The sequence below is a fragment of the Stegostoma tigrinum genome, chromosome 32 (genome assembly GCF_030684315.1).
Source record: "Stegostoma tigrinum isolate sSteTig4 chromosome 32, sSteTig4.hap1, whole genome shotgun sequence".
In the NCBI taxonomy this organism is placed as follows: Eukaryota; Metazoa; Chordata; class Chondrichthyes; order Orectolobiformes; family Stegostomatidae; genus Stegostoma; species Stegostoma tigrinum.
Window position 1 is genome coordinate 8724134 of NC_081385.1, and position 13048 is coordinate 8737181.

General features: G+C 41.2%; 1 protein-coding gene across 11 annotated transcripts in view; it reads left to right on the forward strand.

Annotated features, from left to right (window-relative positions):
• The window catches only part of LOC125466890 (centrosomal protein of 164 kDa-like), a 283480-nt gene that overhangs the window by 182132 nt on the left and 88300 nt on the right, over window positions 1-13048 (forward strand). For all 11 annotated transcript variants that reach the window (XM_059639128.1, XM_059639131.1, XM_059639132.1 and 8 more), the window contains one exon: window positions 11775-11846. In XM_059639128.1, the coding sequence (XP_059495111.1) occupies window positions 11775-11846 (72 nt within the window). The remainder of the gene's footprint in view (window positions 1-11774; window positions 11847-13048) is intronic.

Consider the following 13048-nt stretch of genomic DNA (forward strand, 5'->3'; position numbering starts at 1 on the left):
CCATGAGTTGCAATATGCACCAGACCAAAAAGACAACAGCTTACTGCGAAAAAAGCCCAACTAGATTAACAAAACAACCATCTCTCCCCCACCGTCCATCTCCAGGGCAACATACAGGCTTTGGGTTGGTTCAAATAGAATTGTATATTGAACACCTTTTACTTTCAACATCAAACCTTTTGACCCCCATGAATAATCAATAAGATTAGTGGATATAATTGCCCTCTCTCGGTGCTTATTATTTTCACCTGATGCCTTTAGCTTCTTTCGTAAGGGAACTGCACAAACAATTTAGATTTTTTAATGAGGCAAGGGTAGGCCTTTTAAAACCTTTACACGCTTTAGAGATGGGTCACTCATTGGTCAAATGATCAACTCTGACCTTGTCGGATAAATAGAGGTTATCTGTGAATTATAATTAACGCAAGCTTATTTAATTTGTTGAGGCACATAGCAGAAATTGTAACCAAGCATTTCCAACATTCCACCACTAAGGGAATATGTCTGGACTATTTCACCTTCCGAAATCCACCCTAAGGTTCAAGAGGTATTCAGTTCAATTAAGGGTGAGCTCTCTAAGCTGGAGGGGCTACTGGAGGCCTTTTAAACTGAGAAGAACAGAAGTCTATCCTTAATGGCATATAACAGAAAAGCTGTGTCAACATGGAGGTGTCCTCTCTTCAGACTTTTAAGAACCTTAAAATAGAAGGCATTCAGTAGTTAGGCTATTGCGAAGTGGTGTTGGAGAAGTCAGGGTCAGCATCCTCTACAGCATAGTCTACAGTTGTTTTCACATCCAGTCAGGCAGAGAGGGCCTCCAAGACTGTGCGAAGCAGAAACCCATTGTCTTCTCCAGATGCCTGTGTTCAGGCCCTGAATTGTTGTTTTTAAATTGGCAAAATTTGACTGTTTAGCCCTCATTGGCTACCTGTTGTATGTGAATGGGTAGTCTTCCTGGCTCCAGTCTCCTTTCTTCAAAACACCAAGCACTGAAAATAACAGAGTCATGGACTCATACATCATGGAAACAGACTCTTTAGCCCAACATGACCATGCCGACCAGACATCTCAATCTGACCGAGTCCTATTTGCCAGCATTTGGTCCATATCCCTCTAAATCTTTCCTATTCATATACCCAACCAGATGCCTTTTAAATGTTGTAATTGTACCAGTACTCACTACTACCTCTGGCAGCTCATTCCATTCACACACTAGTCTCTGCATGAAAACATTATCCTTAAGGCCTTTTTAAATCTTTCCTCTTTCAACTTAAATCCATGTCCTCCAGTTTTGGACTCTCCCACCATAGGAAAAAGACCATGGCTCTTCACCCCACCCATGCCCCAATGATGTTATAAACCTGTATGAGGTCACCCCTCAGCCTCCAGTGCTCCAGGGAAAAATGTTACAGCCTATTCAGTATCTCCCTATCGCTCAAGCCCTCCAACTCCAGCAACATCCTTGTAAATCTTCACTGCGTCCATTACGAACCATACTTCTTATATTCACATCCAAAGCATTTGTATAAATAATGAAAAGCAGTCGACCTAGCACTGATCCTTGCAGCACATCACTGTCACAGGCCTCCAGTCCGAAAAACATCAATCCATTTACACCCTCTCTGTCCTGCTTTCAGGCCAATTTTATGTGCAATTGGTTAATTCCACCTGGATCCTATGTGATCTAGTCCTACAAACCAGGCTACCATGTGGAACTTTGCAAACACTTTACTGAAGTCCATATCGACTACCTCTATCACTCAGCTTTTATCAATCTTCTTTGTCACCTTTTCAAACAAATTCAATCAAGTTAGTGGGACATGATTTCCCATACACAAAGCCATGTTGATTATCCCTAATCAGTCCTTGCCTTTCTAAATGCATGTAAATCCTGTTCCTCAAAATCCCCTCCAACAACTCGCCCACCACAGACGTCAGGCTCACCGATCTATAGTTTTTTCTGATGCAGGGTCTAGGCCCAAAACGTCAGCTTTTGTGCTCCTAAGATGCTGCTTGGCCTGCTGTGTTCATCCAACTTCACACTTTGTTATCTCTGGTCTATAGTTCCCTGGCTTTTCCTTACCAACTTTCTTAAGTCATGACATCACTTTAACCAACTTCCAGTCTTCTGCCAGCTCATCCATGGCTATGATGATACAAAAATCTCAGCAAGGAGCCCAGAATCTCTTCCCTAGCTTTCCATAAAGCTCTGGGAAACACCTGATAAGGTCCTGGGGATTTATCTACCTTTATGCATTTTAACACCTCCAGCACCCCCTCTTCCGTAATATGGACACTTCAAGAGATCACTATTTATTTCCCCGAGTTTTATAGCTTCCACATCCTTCTCTACTGTAAACACTGAAGTGAAATATTCATTTAGCATCTCACTCATCTCCTGTGGTTTTATACATCGACAGCCTTGTTGATCTATAAGGGGCCCTATTTTCTCCTTAGTTACTCTTTTGTTCTTAATGTATTGGTAGAATCTCTTTGTATTCTCCTTTACTCTATTTGCCAAAGCTACCTCATGACCCCTTTCACCCTCCTGATTTCCCTCTTAAATATACTCCTACTGCTGTTATACTCTTCTAGAGATTCACTTGATCCCAGCAGTCCATACCAATCCATAACCAGCTGATAAATGCCTCCTCCTTTTCCTTGACCAGACCCTTACTTTCCAGCATTCCCTACATCTACCAGCCTTGCCCTTCACACTAACAGGTGCACACTGTCTCTGAATTCTTCTTATCTCAGTCTTAAAGGCCTCCCATTTTCCAACCGCCCCTTTACCTGTGAACAGCTTCCCCCAATCAACTTTTGAATGTCCCAGTCTAATGCCATCAAAATTAGCTTTACTCCAGTTTTGAACTTTAACTTTTTGATCAGTTGTATCCTTTCCCACAGTTATTTTGAAACTAGTAGAATTATGCTCACTTCCACTTCCTCCCACTGAAGCCTCAGGTATTTGTTCTGCCTTCTTTCCCAACAGAAGGTCAAGTATTGCTCTTTCTCTTGTAAGTACACCCACATATTGAAAAGAGAAGTTTTCTTGTACCCGCTTAAATTCCTCCCCATCATAAGCCCTTAACATGTGAAAACTAGCCTGCTGACCTGCACCTCCATCACCCCTAGTCACCCTAGGTACAAAAATTCAGTCCATCTTGCTTGAATAATTGGTCCTAAGACCATAAGCCATAAGACAAAAGGTGTATAGGCCATTTTCACCCATTGAGTCTGCTCCACCATTCAATTAGACCGTGACTGATTGGATAATCTTCAATTCCACTTTCCTGCTTTTCCCTATAACCCTCATTTCCCTTACTGATGAAAAATCTATCTGTTTATCTCAGCCTTAAATATACTTAGTGACCTGGCCCCAACAGCTTCTGTGGTATAGAATTCACAACCCCCAGAGAAGAAGTTTTTCCTAATTTCTGTCTTAAATATGCAACCATTTATTCTGAGATTATGGATTTAGGGCTGTCAGTTCTCAGAGTAAGCTGGGCTGAAAGCCTACCTCAGAATATCGAAGCTATGGTCTATACTTAAAAATTAAGATTAAAATAGAAAACATCCCTTGTACTTTCACACTGTTGCTCACCTCGTTCTGCATCTCTCTTCCATGCTGACCTATGCCTTTGTGCACACTTCTATGGCATCCAGTGACCCCTGTGTCATTCTGCACATCTTTTCTAGCCCCTCATACCTCTTATTATTGCAATCATTCCATTTAAAGCTCGAATGCCGACTCAGTGCCAGATCTTACTCTCCACCCCCCCCCCCCCAGCACCCTTTACACCTGTGTCTCTGCGCCAACTGACCTATTACGCAGCATTGAAATTAGTCAGGAGGATCCTGATAGAAATGAAAGTGACCAGCCTATTGATGATGTCACCATAAAAGAAATTCTCATTGTTAGCAAGGTAATCAATTCATTGAATTTACTTCAATTGATACCTTACAGCAATAAACATTTCACTTAAGTGCTCAATTTCATGTGTGAACAAACATCTCACACTCCCGAAACGTCAGCTTTTGTGCTCCTGAGATGCTGCTTGGCCTGCTGTGTTCATCCAGCCCCACATTTTATTATCTCTAAATTATCTTGTTTGTTTGGGAGAGTGATCTTCTTATTTCTCACTCCAGTCAGAATATCTACACACCAAAACCAAAGTCTTTCCAATCTTTTTGTTTCTCCTAAGCAAAACACGCACACTGCAAGCAAATTCCCAATATCACTTCAGGGACTGTCTTTCATAGTGGTTTAAAAAATACATGGCTATTGACAAGTTGATCATTAAACCCCCTCATATACACAGACCAAAACCCACTTACCACAAGTACGAAATCCAAATTCTAAAGTTAATGGTGACACAGTGTGGAGCTGGAGAAACAGAGCAGGCCAGGCAGCATCAGAGGAGTAGGAAAGTCGACATTTTGAGTCAGGACCCTTTTTCAGAAATGGGGTAGGAGGAAGGGATCTCAGAAATAAATAGAAGAGGGGTGGGGCTGGGGAAGATATGTGGGATGGTGATAGGTGAGTGCAGGTAGGCAGTGGTGGGGATTGGTCAGGTGAGGTGGGAGGAGCAGATTGTTGGCACAGAAGATGGACAGGTTGTGTCAGGTCAAGGAGGCAGGGATGAGAAGGAGGGTTGGTCATGGGATGAGGCTGGGGGTGGGGAGATTTTGAAACTGGTAACGTCCACATTTAGGCCATTGGGCTATAGGCTCCCGAGGCAGAATATGAGGTGCTGCTCCTCCAATTTCCAGGTGGCGTCATCGTGACAATGGAGAAAGCCCAGGATGGATATGTCACCCAGGGAGTGAGAGGGGGAGTTGAAATGGTTCACAACTGGAAGGTGTTCTTGTTTGTGGTGAACAAAGCGCAGGTGCTCTACAAAGCGGTCTCTGATCCTCTGCTCGGTCACACCAATGTAGAGGAGGCCACATCAGGAGCAGTGGATGCAAGAGACCGCATTGATGGGTGTGCAGGTGAACCTCTGTGTGATGTGAAAAGTTTGTTTGGTGCCTTGAGTGGAGGTGAGGGGGAAGGTGTTGCACTTCCTGCGGTTGCAGGGAAAGGTGGTGGGGCTAGTGGGGAGTGTAGAGTGGACGAGGGAGTCATGGAGAGAGCGGTCCCTACAAAAGGCTGAGGTACCTTCCCCTTCCTCCATTTCTGAAGAAGGGTCCTGTCCCGAAACGTCGACTTTCCTACTCGTCTGATGCTGTTTGGCCTGCTGTGTTCCTCCAGCTCAACGCCGCGTGATCTCTGACTTCAGCATTGGCACTTCTTTTTACCTCCAAAATAAATAGTATTTTTATATGTCATGGTGCAGTTCACACTGTTCAAAAGGAACGCACTGAGATCAGCCGTTACTTGGTCTCATTTCCACACCAGGTTCCAGACTTCCAGGGACTCCAAAATTTTATTTCAGTGGGCCTTTGTCATATAGATGTGATTTCATAGCCATATACACTGGTAATGGGCTCTGCTGAAATTTTCTGCAATTTTACTTCAAGCAGACTGAAATGGGAACAGAAGTTGAGGGATATGGAAAAGGATGACAATCTGACAAGTAAAAGTGAAATTCAGAAAGAGAGCGATTCAAGGCAACAGTTACTAAAATGGAAACAAACGGGAAAAAAATAGAAAAACTAAAAGATTTGGGGGTTTTAAGCAGAAGGCTGTAGATTGAGAGAGAGGAGCAGAAAAATGAATGCCTCTAAAGAAAATACAACAAAACCTTGCTTTGGAGAGTTGCATACTGTAAGAAGAAAAATGGGTATGGCTTGGCTGTGATGCTGTTTGTTGCTGACTAGCCTGCTAATGCTGGCTGGATTCACATAAATAAAGCTGATTTGCACAATTTTCCAGAGGACAGTGGCCTGTTGTCTTACAATAATAGAAAATTCATATATCAATTACACCTATTATCATGTTGATGCTACTTTAATTTTATGCATTTTGAGAAAATGCAATGTAAAATAATCTCAGCTGACACAGTGAGGGGTGACCTCAACAGAAGTTTATAAAATCATGAGGGGTGCAGATAAAGTGAAAGGCAGGCGCCTTTTACCTAGGGTAGGGGATTTCAAGACTAGGGGGCATATTTTTAACGTGAGAGTAGAAAGATTTAAAAGAGATATGGGGCACTTGTTGTACACAGACTGGTTAGTGTGTGGAATGAACTTGCAGAGGAAGTGGTGGATGCGGGTACAGTTACAATATTTAAAAAAAAGTTTGAACAGGTACATGAATAGGAAATGTTTGAGTGATATGAACCAAGTGCAGGCAGGTCGGACTAGTTGGGATTATGGTCAGCATGGACTGGTTGAACCAAAGGGTTTGTTTCTATCCTGTATGACTCTATGTTTACCCAAGGTTTGTTAACTCTCACGTATACATATTTTAAAAAGTCCTATGGACATTATTTAACGTACAGCAGGGGAGATTACCTGGTGTCTTGCTAATATTTAATTCTTTAATCAAGACCATTAAAACTATCAGTGAAGTATCACATTGATTTTTGTTGTGCAACTTTTTTGCCACATTTTGTGTGTTTCAACAGTACTTGCACTTTATGAAAATACCATTTCGCTATCTGTAAAGCACCTTGGGAAGCCTTGAGATTGTGGAAGGTAACCATACAGTAGCAGGCCTTTCATTTTACCAGTTGTAAAATAATAGTTTCCAATCATTTGTTAAACTTCAACACGTCAGTTAGAGTTTCTGCAATGAGTCAGTTAACCTTGCTGTGTTTCCTAGGATACAAAGCATCCTCATCATCTTTGATGCACTGTATGCCTTAACCTGCTCTGTGCATGGCTTCCAAAACTAATATTACAGATGGGAGTCTGATGTATTCTAATCCAAACTGAAATTGTATTCTTTTAATTGTTTTTAACTAATTAATTTGTCAAGAATTCCAGCCAAGTAACTGCAATTAACAACTGACAACACCATTAGTCTTCATTATATTTATTTTGCAAGCTTTTGACATACAGTAATGCTGAGCCTCAAAAAAAATTTATAAAAATCAATTGCATTCAGATTTAATTAGTCTACAGTTGCCATTTCTGTCAGTAAATTAGTCTATTGCTTTTTTAAAGAAAAAATTATTTTAAAGGAGGTTAATATTTGATCTCTGAAGGGCTATTCATTGTTATTGCCTACATATACTTACCAAAAACTGTTGAAAATTTGTAAGAGATTTTTCTTCTGAACAACAACATTGAAACATGAAAATGCAGAGGAATATTCACAATTTAACAGATATCTTGGGGGATATATTATGCTTCATGTGTGTATAAGCATGCAAATCTGCAGAACCATGAGAACACACACACAGCATTTCTGCTCAACACAATTGGTAATGTGATTAAATTTTAGATATATATTTTGACTCAAAAGGTGGTGGTTAATTTTCCCACCTGAGTTTGACATGACAATTATCTCATCATGTTGCACAAACATGTTCTAAAATATTGAACTATTCCTTCGTTTTGTATATTTTAGTGTCATCAACAGTTTTTAAACATCTGGAAGGAAAATACGAATGAGATATTCAGTCTTTTTATATAGCTTCACTATATTCCAAAAAGGCTTGTGCTATCATTTTCTCTCTTGCTTTTTCTACCAACTTCCATCAAATTTTGTGTACAGTCAGGTGATTGAAAGGGAGGGAAGTTGGTGGAAGTGTGGGGAGCATCAGGTCAGCTATCAGGTGTCTGGATACAAGGCATATCAATGTACTGTAACTTGACCTAGATGAACCACTTCTTCATTGTATCATTATATCCCAATTGTAGTACACCCAACATTACTTTAAATCCCTCCAAACAGGCTTATTGGCTGTGTTTGAGAATGGAGGGCAAATGTTACCTGAAAATCTTTCAAGATGATAAGCAATAGCCGAACATAATTTTGTAAATGACCTCATCGTAAGTTTTGTTCTTGGTTTATAAATAATTTAATGTGCTCATTGTTAATTTAACTCTTCAATTCGTTTCAAGAAGTGTTTAAGTTGGATAGCTATAATCAAGAGAAGAAGACATGTAAAGATAGTGCTGGCAATCGATAGAAGCACATTTGAAGATTCGTTATAAAATTTAATTCAGTGATAAGCTAAAAGAACAATCAAACGTTTGTGTTCAATGCATTGAAAGTCCAGAGCTAATCATTCACCATATATATGACTTATTAATCTTAGAGCCCTGATGACACAGAAAAAGGCCATTTGGCATATCAAGTCCACATCAGTTTTCTAAAAAGCAATCCAGTTGATCCGATGCCCCAGCCCTTTGGCCCTGGATGTCTAGTTTCCTCAAGTATCTGTCTAAATATCGTTTGAAAGCATCAATCACCTCCATTTCTACTACTCTTGCAGTCTGTGAATTCCAGGTCATGAATGGCCTATTTCTGCTCCTATGTTCAATCTATTCATGCAGGTTAAATCCCTAGGCCCAGGAGCCATTCCAGTAATTCTCTTCTGCACCCTGTCCCAGAACCTTCACATCTTTCCTAAATTAGAACTAGACTCAATACTGTAGCTATGGTCGATCTAGAGCTTCATAAAGTTTCAGCATTTTTTCCATGTTTCTATACTGAATATCTCTAATTATAAAGCCTAGGATCCCATTCTCCTTTGCTAACTACAGTTTCAATATATCCTGCCACATTGAAGTGCATCTATGCACATGCACTCCCAGGCTCAACCATCCCTGAACATTTTGTAAAACTGTGCCATGAAGCCTATATTGCTTCTTCCCAGCCCTTCTGTCAAAATGCATCACTTCACAGCTTGGAAGAAACTTTGTTTCTCTCTCAACTTCATGTACTTGATATGGCTTGCAATCGTCCTCTGTGTTATCATATTACCTGTCTCCCTCATCATTTAAAGAGCTCTGGCCTTGGCTTTCCTGCCATTTCCTCTTGTTCAAATGTGCCTATTCTCTGCCTGAAACAGCCTTTCTTTTAAAGTTCCCTTGTTCTCACTCACTTCTTTTCAAATACTCCTAATGTGGTTCAATGTAAGTCTTTATTTTAAAATTTTTTGTGAAGCACCTTGAGATATTTACTATATTAAAAGCACTTTCAATAATACAAAGTGTTGATGAGTGATAACAAGGTGTAGAGCTGGATGAACACAGCAGGCCAAGCAACATCATAGAATCAGGAAGGCTGACGTTTTGGGCCCAGACCCTTCATCAGAAATGGGGGAGGGGAAGGGGGTTCTGAAATAAATAGGGAGAGGGGGGAGGCAGATAGAAGATAGATAGAGAGAGAAGATAGGTGGAGCAGAGACAGACAAGTCAAAGAGGCCGGGATGGAGCCAGTAAAGGTGAGCAGAGAGGTGGGAAGTTAGGGAGGGTATAGGTCAGTCCAGGGAGGACGGACAGGTCAAGGGGATGGGATGAGGCTAGTAGGTAGGAAATGGGGGTGCGACTTGAGGTGGGAGGAAGGGTTAGGTGAGAGGATGAACAGGTTAGGGAGGTGTGGACGAGCTGGGCTGGTTTTTTGAGATGCGATGGGGTAGGGCAGATTTTGAAGCTTGTGAAATCCACATTGATACTATTGGGCTGCAGGGTTCCCAAGCGGAATATGAGTTGCTGTTCTTGCAATCATCGGGTGGCATCATTGTGGCACTGCAGGAGGCCCAGGATGGACATGTCGTCTGAGGAATGGGAGGGGGAGTTGAAATGGTTCATGACTGGGAGGTGCAGTTGTTTGTTGCGAACCGAGGATAGGTGTTCTGCAAAGCGGTCCCCAAGCCTCCACTTGGTTTCCCTGATGTAGAGGAGGCCACAATGATTCCTGCGAATGCAGTATACCTCATTGGCAGATGTGCAGGTGAACATCTGCTTGATGTGGAAAGTCTTCTTGGTGTCTGGGATGAGGGGTGAGGGTGGACATGTAGGAGCAGGTGTAGCACTTCCTGCGGTTGCAGGGAAAAGTGCCGGGTGTGGTGGGGTTGGAGGGGAATGTGGAGCAGACAAGGGAGTCATGGAGAGAGTGGTCCCTCCGGAAAGCAGAAAAGGTTGTGGGGGGAAAAATATCTTTGGTGGTGGGGTTGGATTGCAGATGGTGTAAGTGTCGAGGATGACGTGTTGGATCCGGAGATTAGTGGGGTGGTATGTGAGGACGAGGGGGATTCTTTTTTGGTTGTTATTGTGGGGATGGGATGTGAGGATGAGTTGCAGGAAATGCGGGAGCCCAATAGTATCAATGTGGATTTCACAAGATTCAAAATCTGCCCTCCCCCTACCACATCCCAAAAACCAGCCTAGCTTGTCCCTGCCTCCCTAAGCTGTTCTTCCTCTTGCCTATCCTCGCCTCTCACCTCAAGCCGCACACCCATTTCCTATCTACTAACCTTATCCCGTCCCCTTGACCTGTCCGTCCTCCCTGGACTGACCTATACCCTCCCTACCTCCCAAACTACACTCACCTTTACTGGCTCCATCCACCTGTTTGACTTGTCTGTCTCCTCTCCACCTATCTTCTCCTCTATCTATCTTCTATCTGCCTCCCCCTCTCTCCCTATTTATTTCAGAACCACCTTCCCCTCCCCCATTTCTGATGAAGGGTCTGGGCCCGAAAAGTCAGCCTTCCTGATCCTATGATGCTGCTTGGCCTGCTGTGTTCATCCAGCTCTACACCTTGTTATCTCGGATTCTCCAGCATCTGCAGTTCCTGTTATCTCTGATACAAAGCGTTGATGATGCAGCTTTACCTGTCAAGCTTTAGGCCTATTTTACTCATCCTATTGAAAATAGCCTGGCTCCAATTTCACAATTATATTTTGGCTTTTGCCTTGCTTATCTCCTTAATATATTTAAACATGTTGAACTGGTCTCTCTTTAATATTTTCTTTAACCTATTTGTTCTGATCAACCTGTCCAGAGATGTTATTACATAGGGGTGGAGCAGATGGGACTTGAATCTGGGCTGCCCAGTCTAGGGTTGACGACACTGCTATTCTGTCACAAAGAGGGCTCAATTATCCAAGAATTCCCCCACAGATCCAATGGCCCACCCCATTTCCCAGCAACGGGTCCAACAATGTCTCCTTCTAGGTTCAATAAGACGTACAGGTGAAGGAAATTCTCCTGAACACATTTCAGGAATCCTTTCCATCCCTTCATGTTTTTCTTAACATTATCTCAATAATATCTTACACCCCCTGCAATTTTTTCCTCCTAATTATTGTTTCTAATATCTAACTAGCAACTAACATTAAACTCACCAGTCTGTACTTACGTATGGCTCTATGACTCTCTGATGCTTGCATATCTGATTTCCTGGCAGGTTTGCTCCTGTATCTCACTTCTGCTATTTGGATGGCCAGTAACAAGACCATCCCCTGTTTGCTTTTCACTTCTAACTGACTGTCTACTCCCATTGTTCTTGTCAAAGCTGAGATAGAGAGTGTTGCTCCTTAAATTCCTCAGTAGTTAAAGGCTACTGCCTGAGAAAGACAGGCATTGAAAAGGAGACAAATTATTTAAATGATGGAAAAGTTATGAAGTGAAAGACTCGCAGCAATATCATGTCCTTAAAATGTTTCAAAACACTTGAGGAATTTTAATTAAAAAATCATATCAAACCTTCCCCGTCAGTGGAGCTCCTAACTTTAATATATTAAGCATTTGAGGACTTTTAATTTGCCTCATCATCTGTTTAAAGCTACCCATAAGGATGTAAACAACAGCAAACAATAGCTGTTTATCATGTACATTTTAAAATTAATCTTATTTTTACTTACCTACAGGAATCTGAGTCCAGTCAACAACTTGAGGACATGCAAGTATCTGAGGCCTTTGATGAAAGTGACACAAATTTTGTAAGTTGTCTTATGTGTAAAATGGCAATATTACACATATATCATGAAGATATTAACTGGTTGTATTGCTTAGTGAACTGTAATAGAAACCAAGACAGCAGCAAGGATTTTACACAAGCCAAATCCTGAATCCCAGCCAATTCATTTGCGTGCCCATGACGAAGAATGGTTGAAATCAATGAAACAAAAGAGGTGTTAACCCTGCTAAGAACCTGCACCTCTATGAAAGGAAGGGTGAAAATTGGATTGAGGAAAGTTTATTTATTAATTTCAAGTTTTTTGGAAAGTTTCCATTATGTAGCCATCACCCAAGCAATTGCTCTCGTTCTTGCCATTCTCTATGTACTAAAACAACCAACACCTGAGCTAATGCTTTTATGGAGCTACAGGCACAAATGCAAGCAGAAAAACTGTAGTTCAGTAGTTGCAAACTGAAACATTGATTTAGTGACAAATTATTTTTAAAATGGAGATGTCTTTTGCTTAATTGAGTGTTTATTCTATTTAAAAGAAAACTCATTGATCAAAACTGAAACAGTCCAAAGCTCATGACATGAACATCAGTGATATTCTTGTAGTTGTCAGGGGAAGTCTTTATTTTGTAGAGCATTTGATCAGTCCTAGCCAGTGCACTGTTCAGATAAATATTTGCACAAGGAAGCCTAACCTGTCAACCTGCCAACGTCGCCTATAGCTGACTAGTAGTGAACTACAAGACAGTATTGTTATCTGAATCAAGCTGTGCTTGCAGTTTGCTTAATCATCCTCTGCCCAAGTGCTTTATAGCTGTTTTAGACTCGTGATACCTTGACGCCTTGCAGCCTTAAACTGTTTTCGGTGTTTTTTTAATACAATATTCTCATATTTGCCATTTTCTTTACATTTTGTGATGAATTCCTTAATCAGTGGATTTAAAATTTTAGCAAGCCACTTCTTAAAGTAATGAAAATATGAATTATTTTTATCGTTATGATTTCAGATATTATTACTTGACAAGTCAAATGCCAAACTGAAATCTGGCTTGATAATTTTTTTTTGTTTTAACGAGGTGATTGCTCACCGAAACCTAAGCACACAGTGTTGCAGATTTGGTTTTAAACAGTTAAAACAAAGTTTATTATGTAAAACAAATTAAGGCATAATAGAATAAACCAAACTGTTAAAATATAATCCCATTAATCCCAAAAGCACACCATTATACT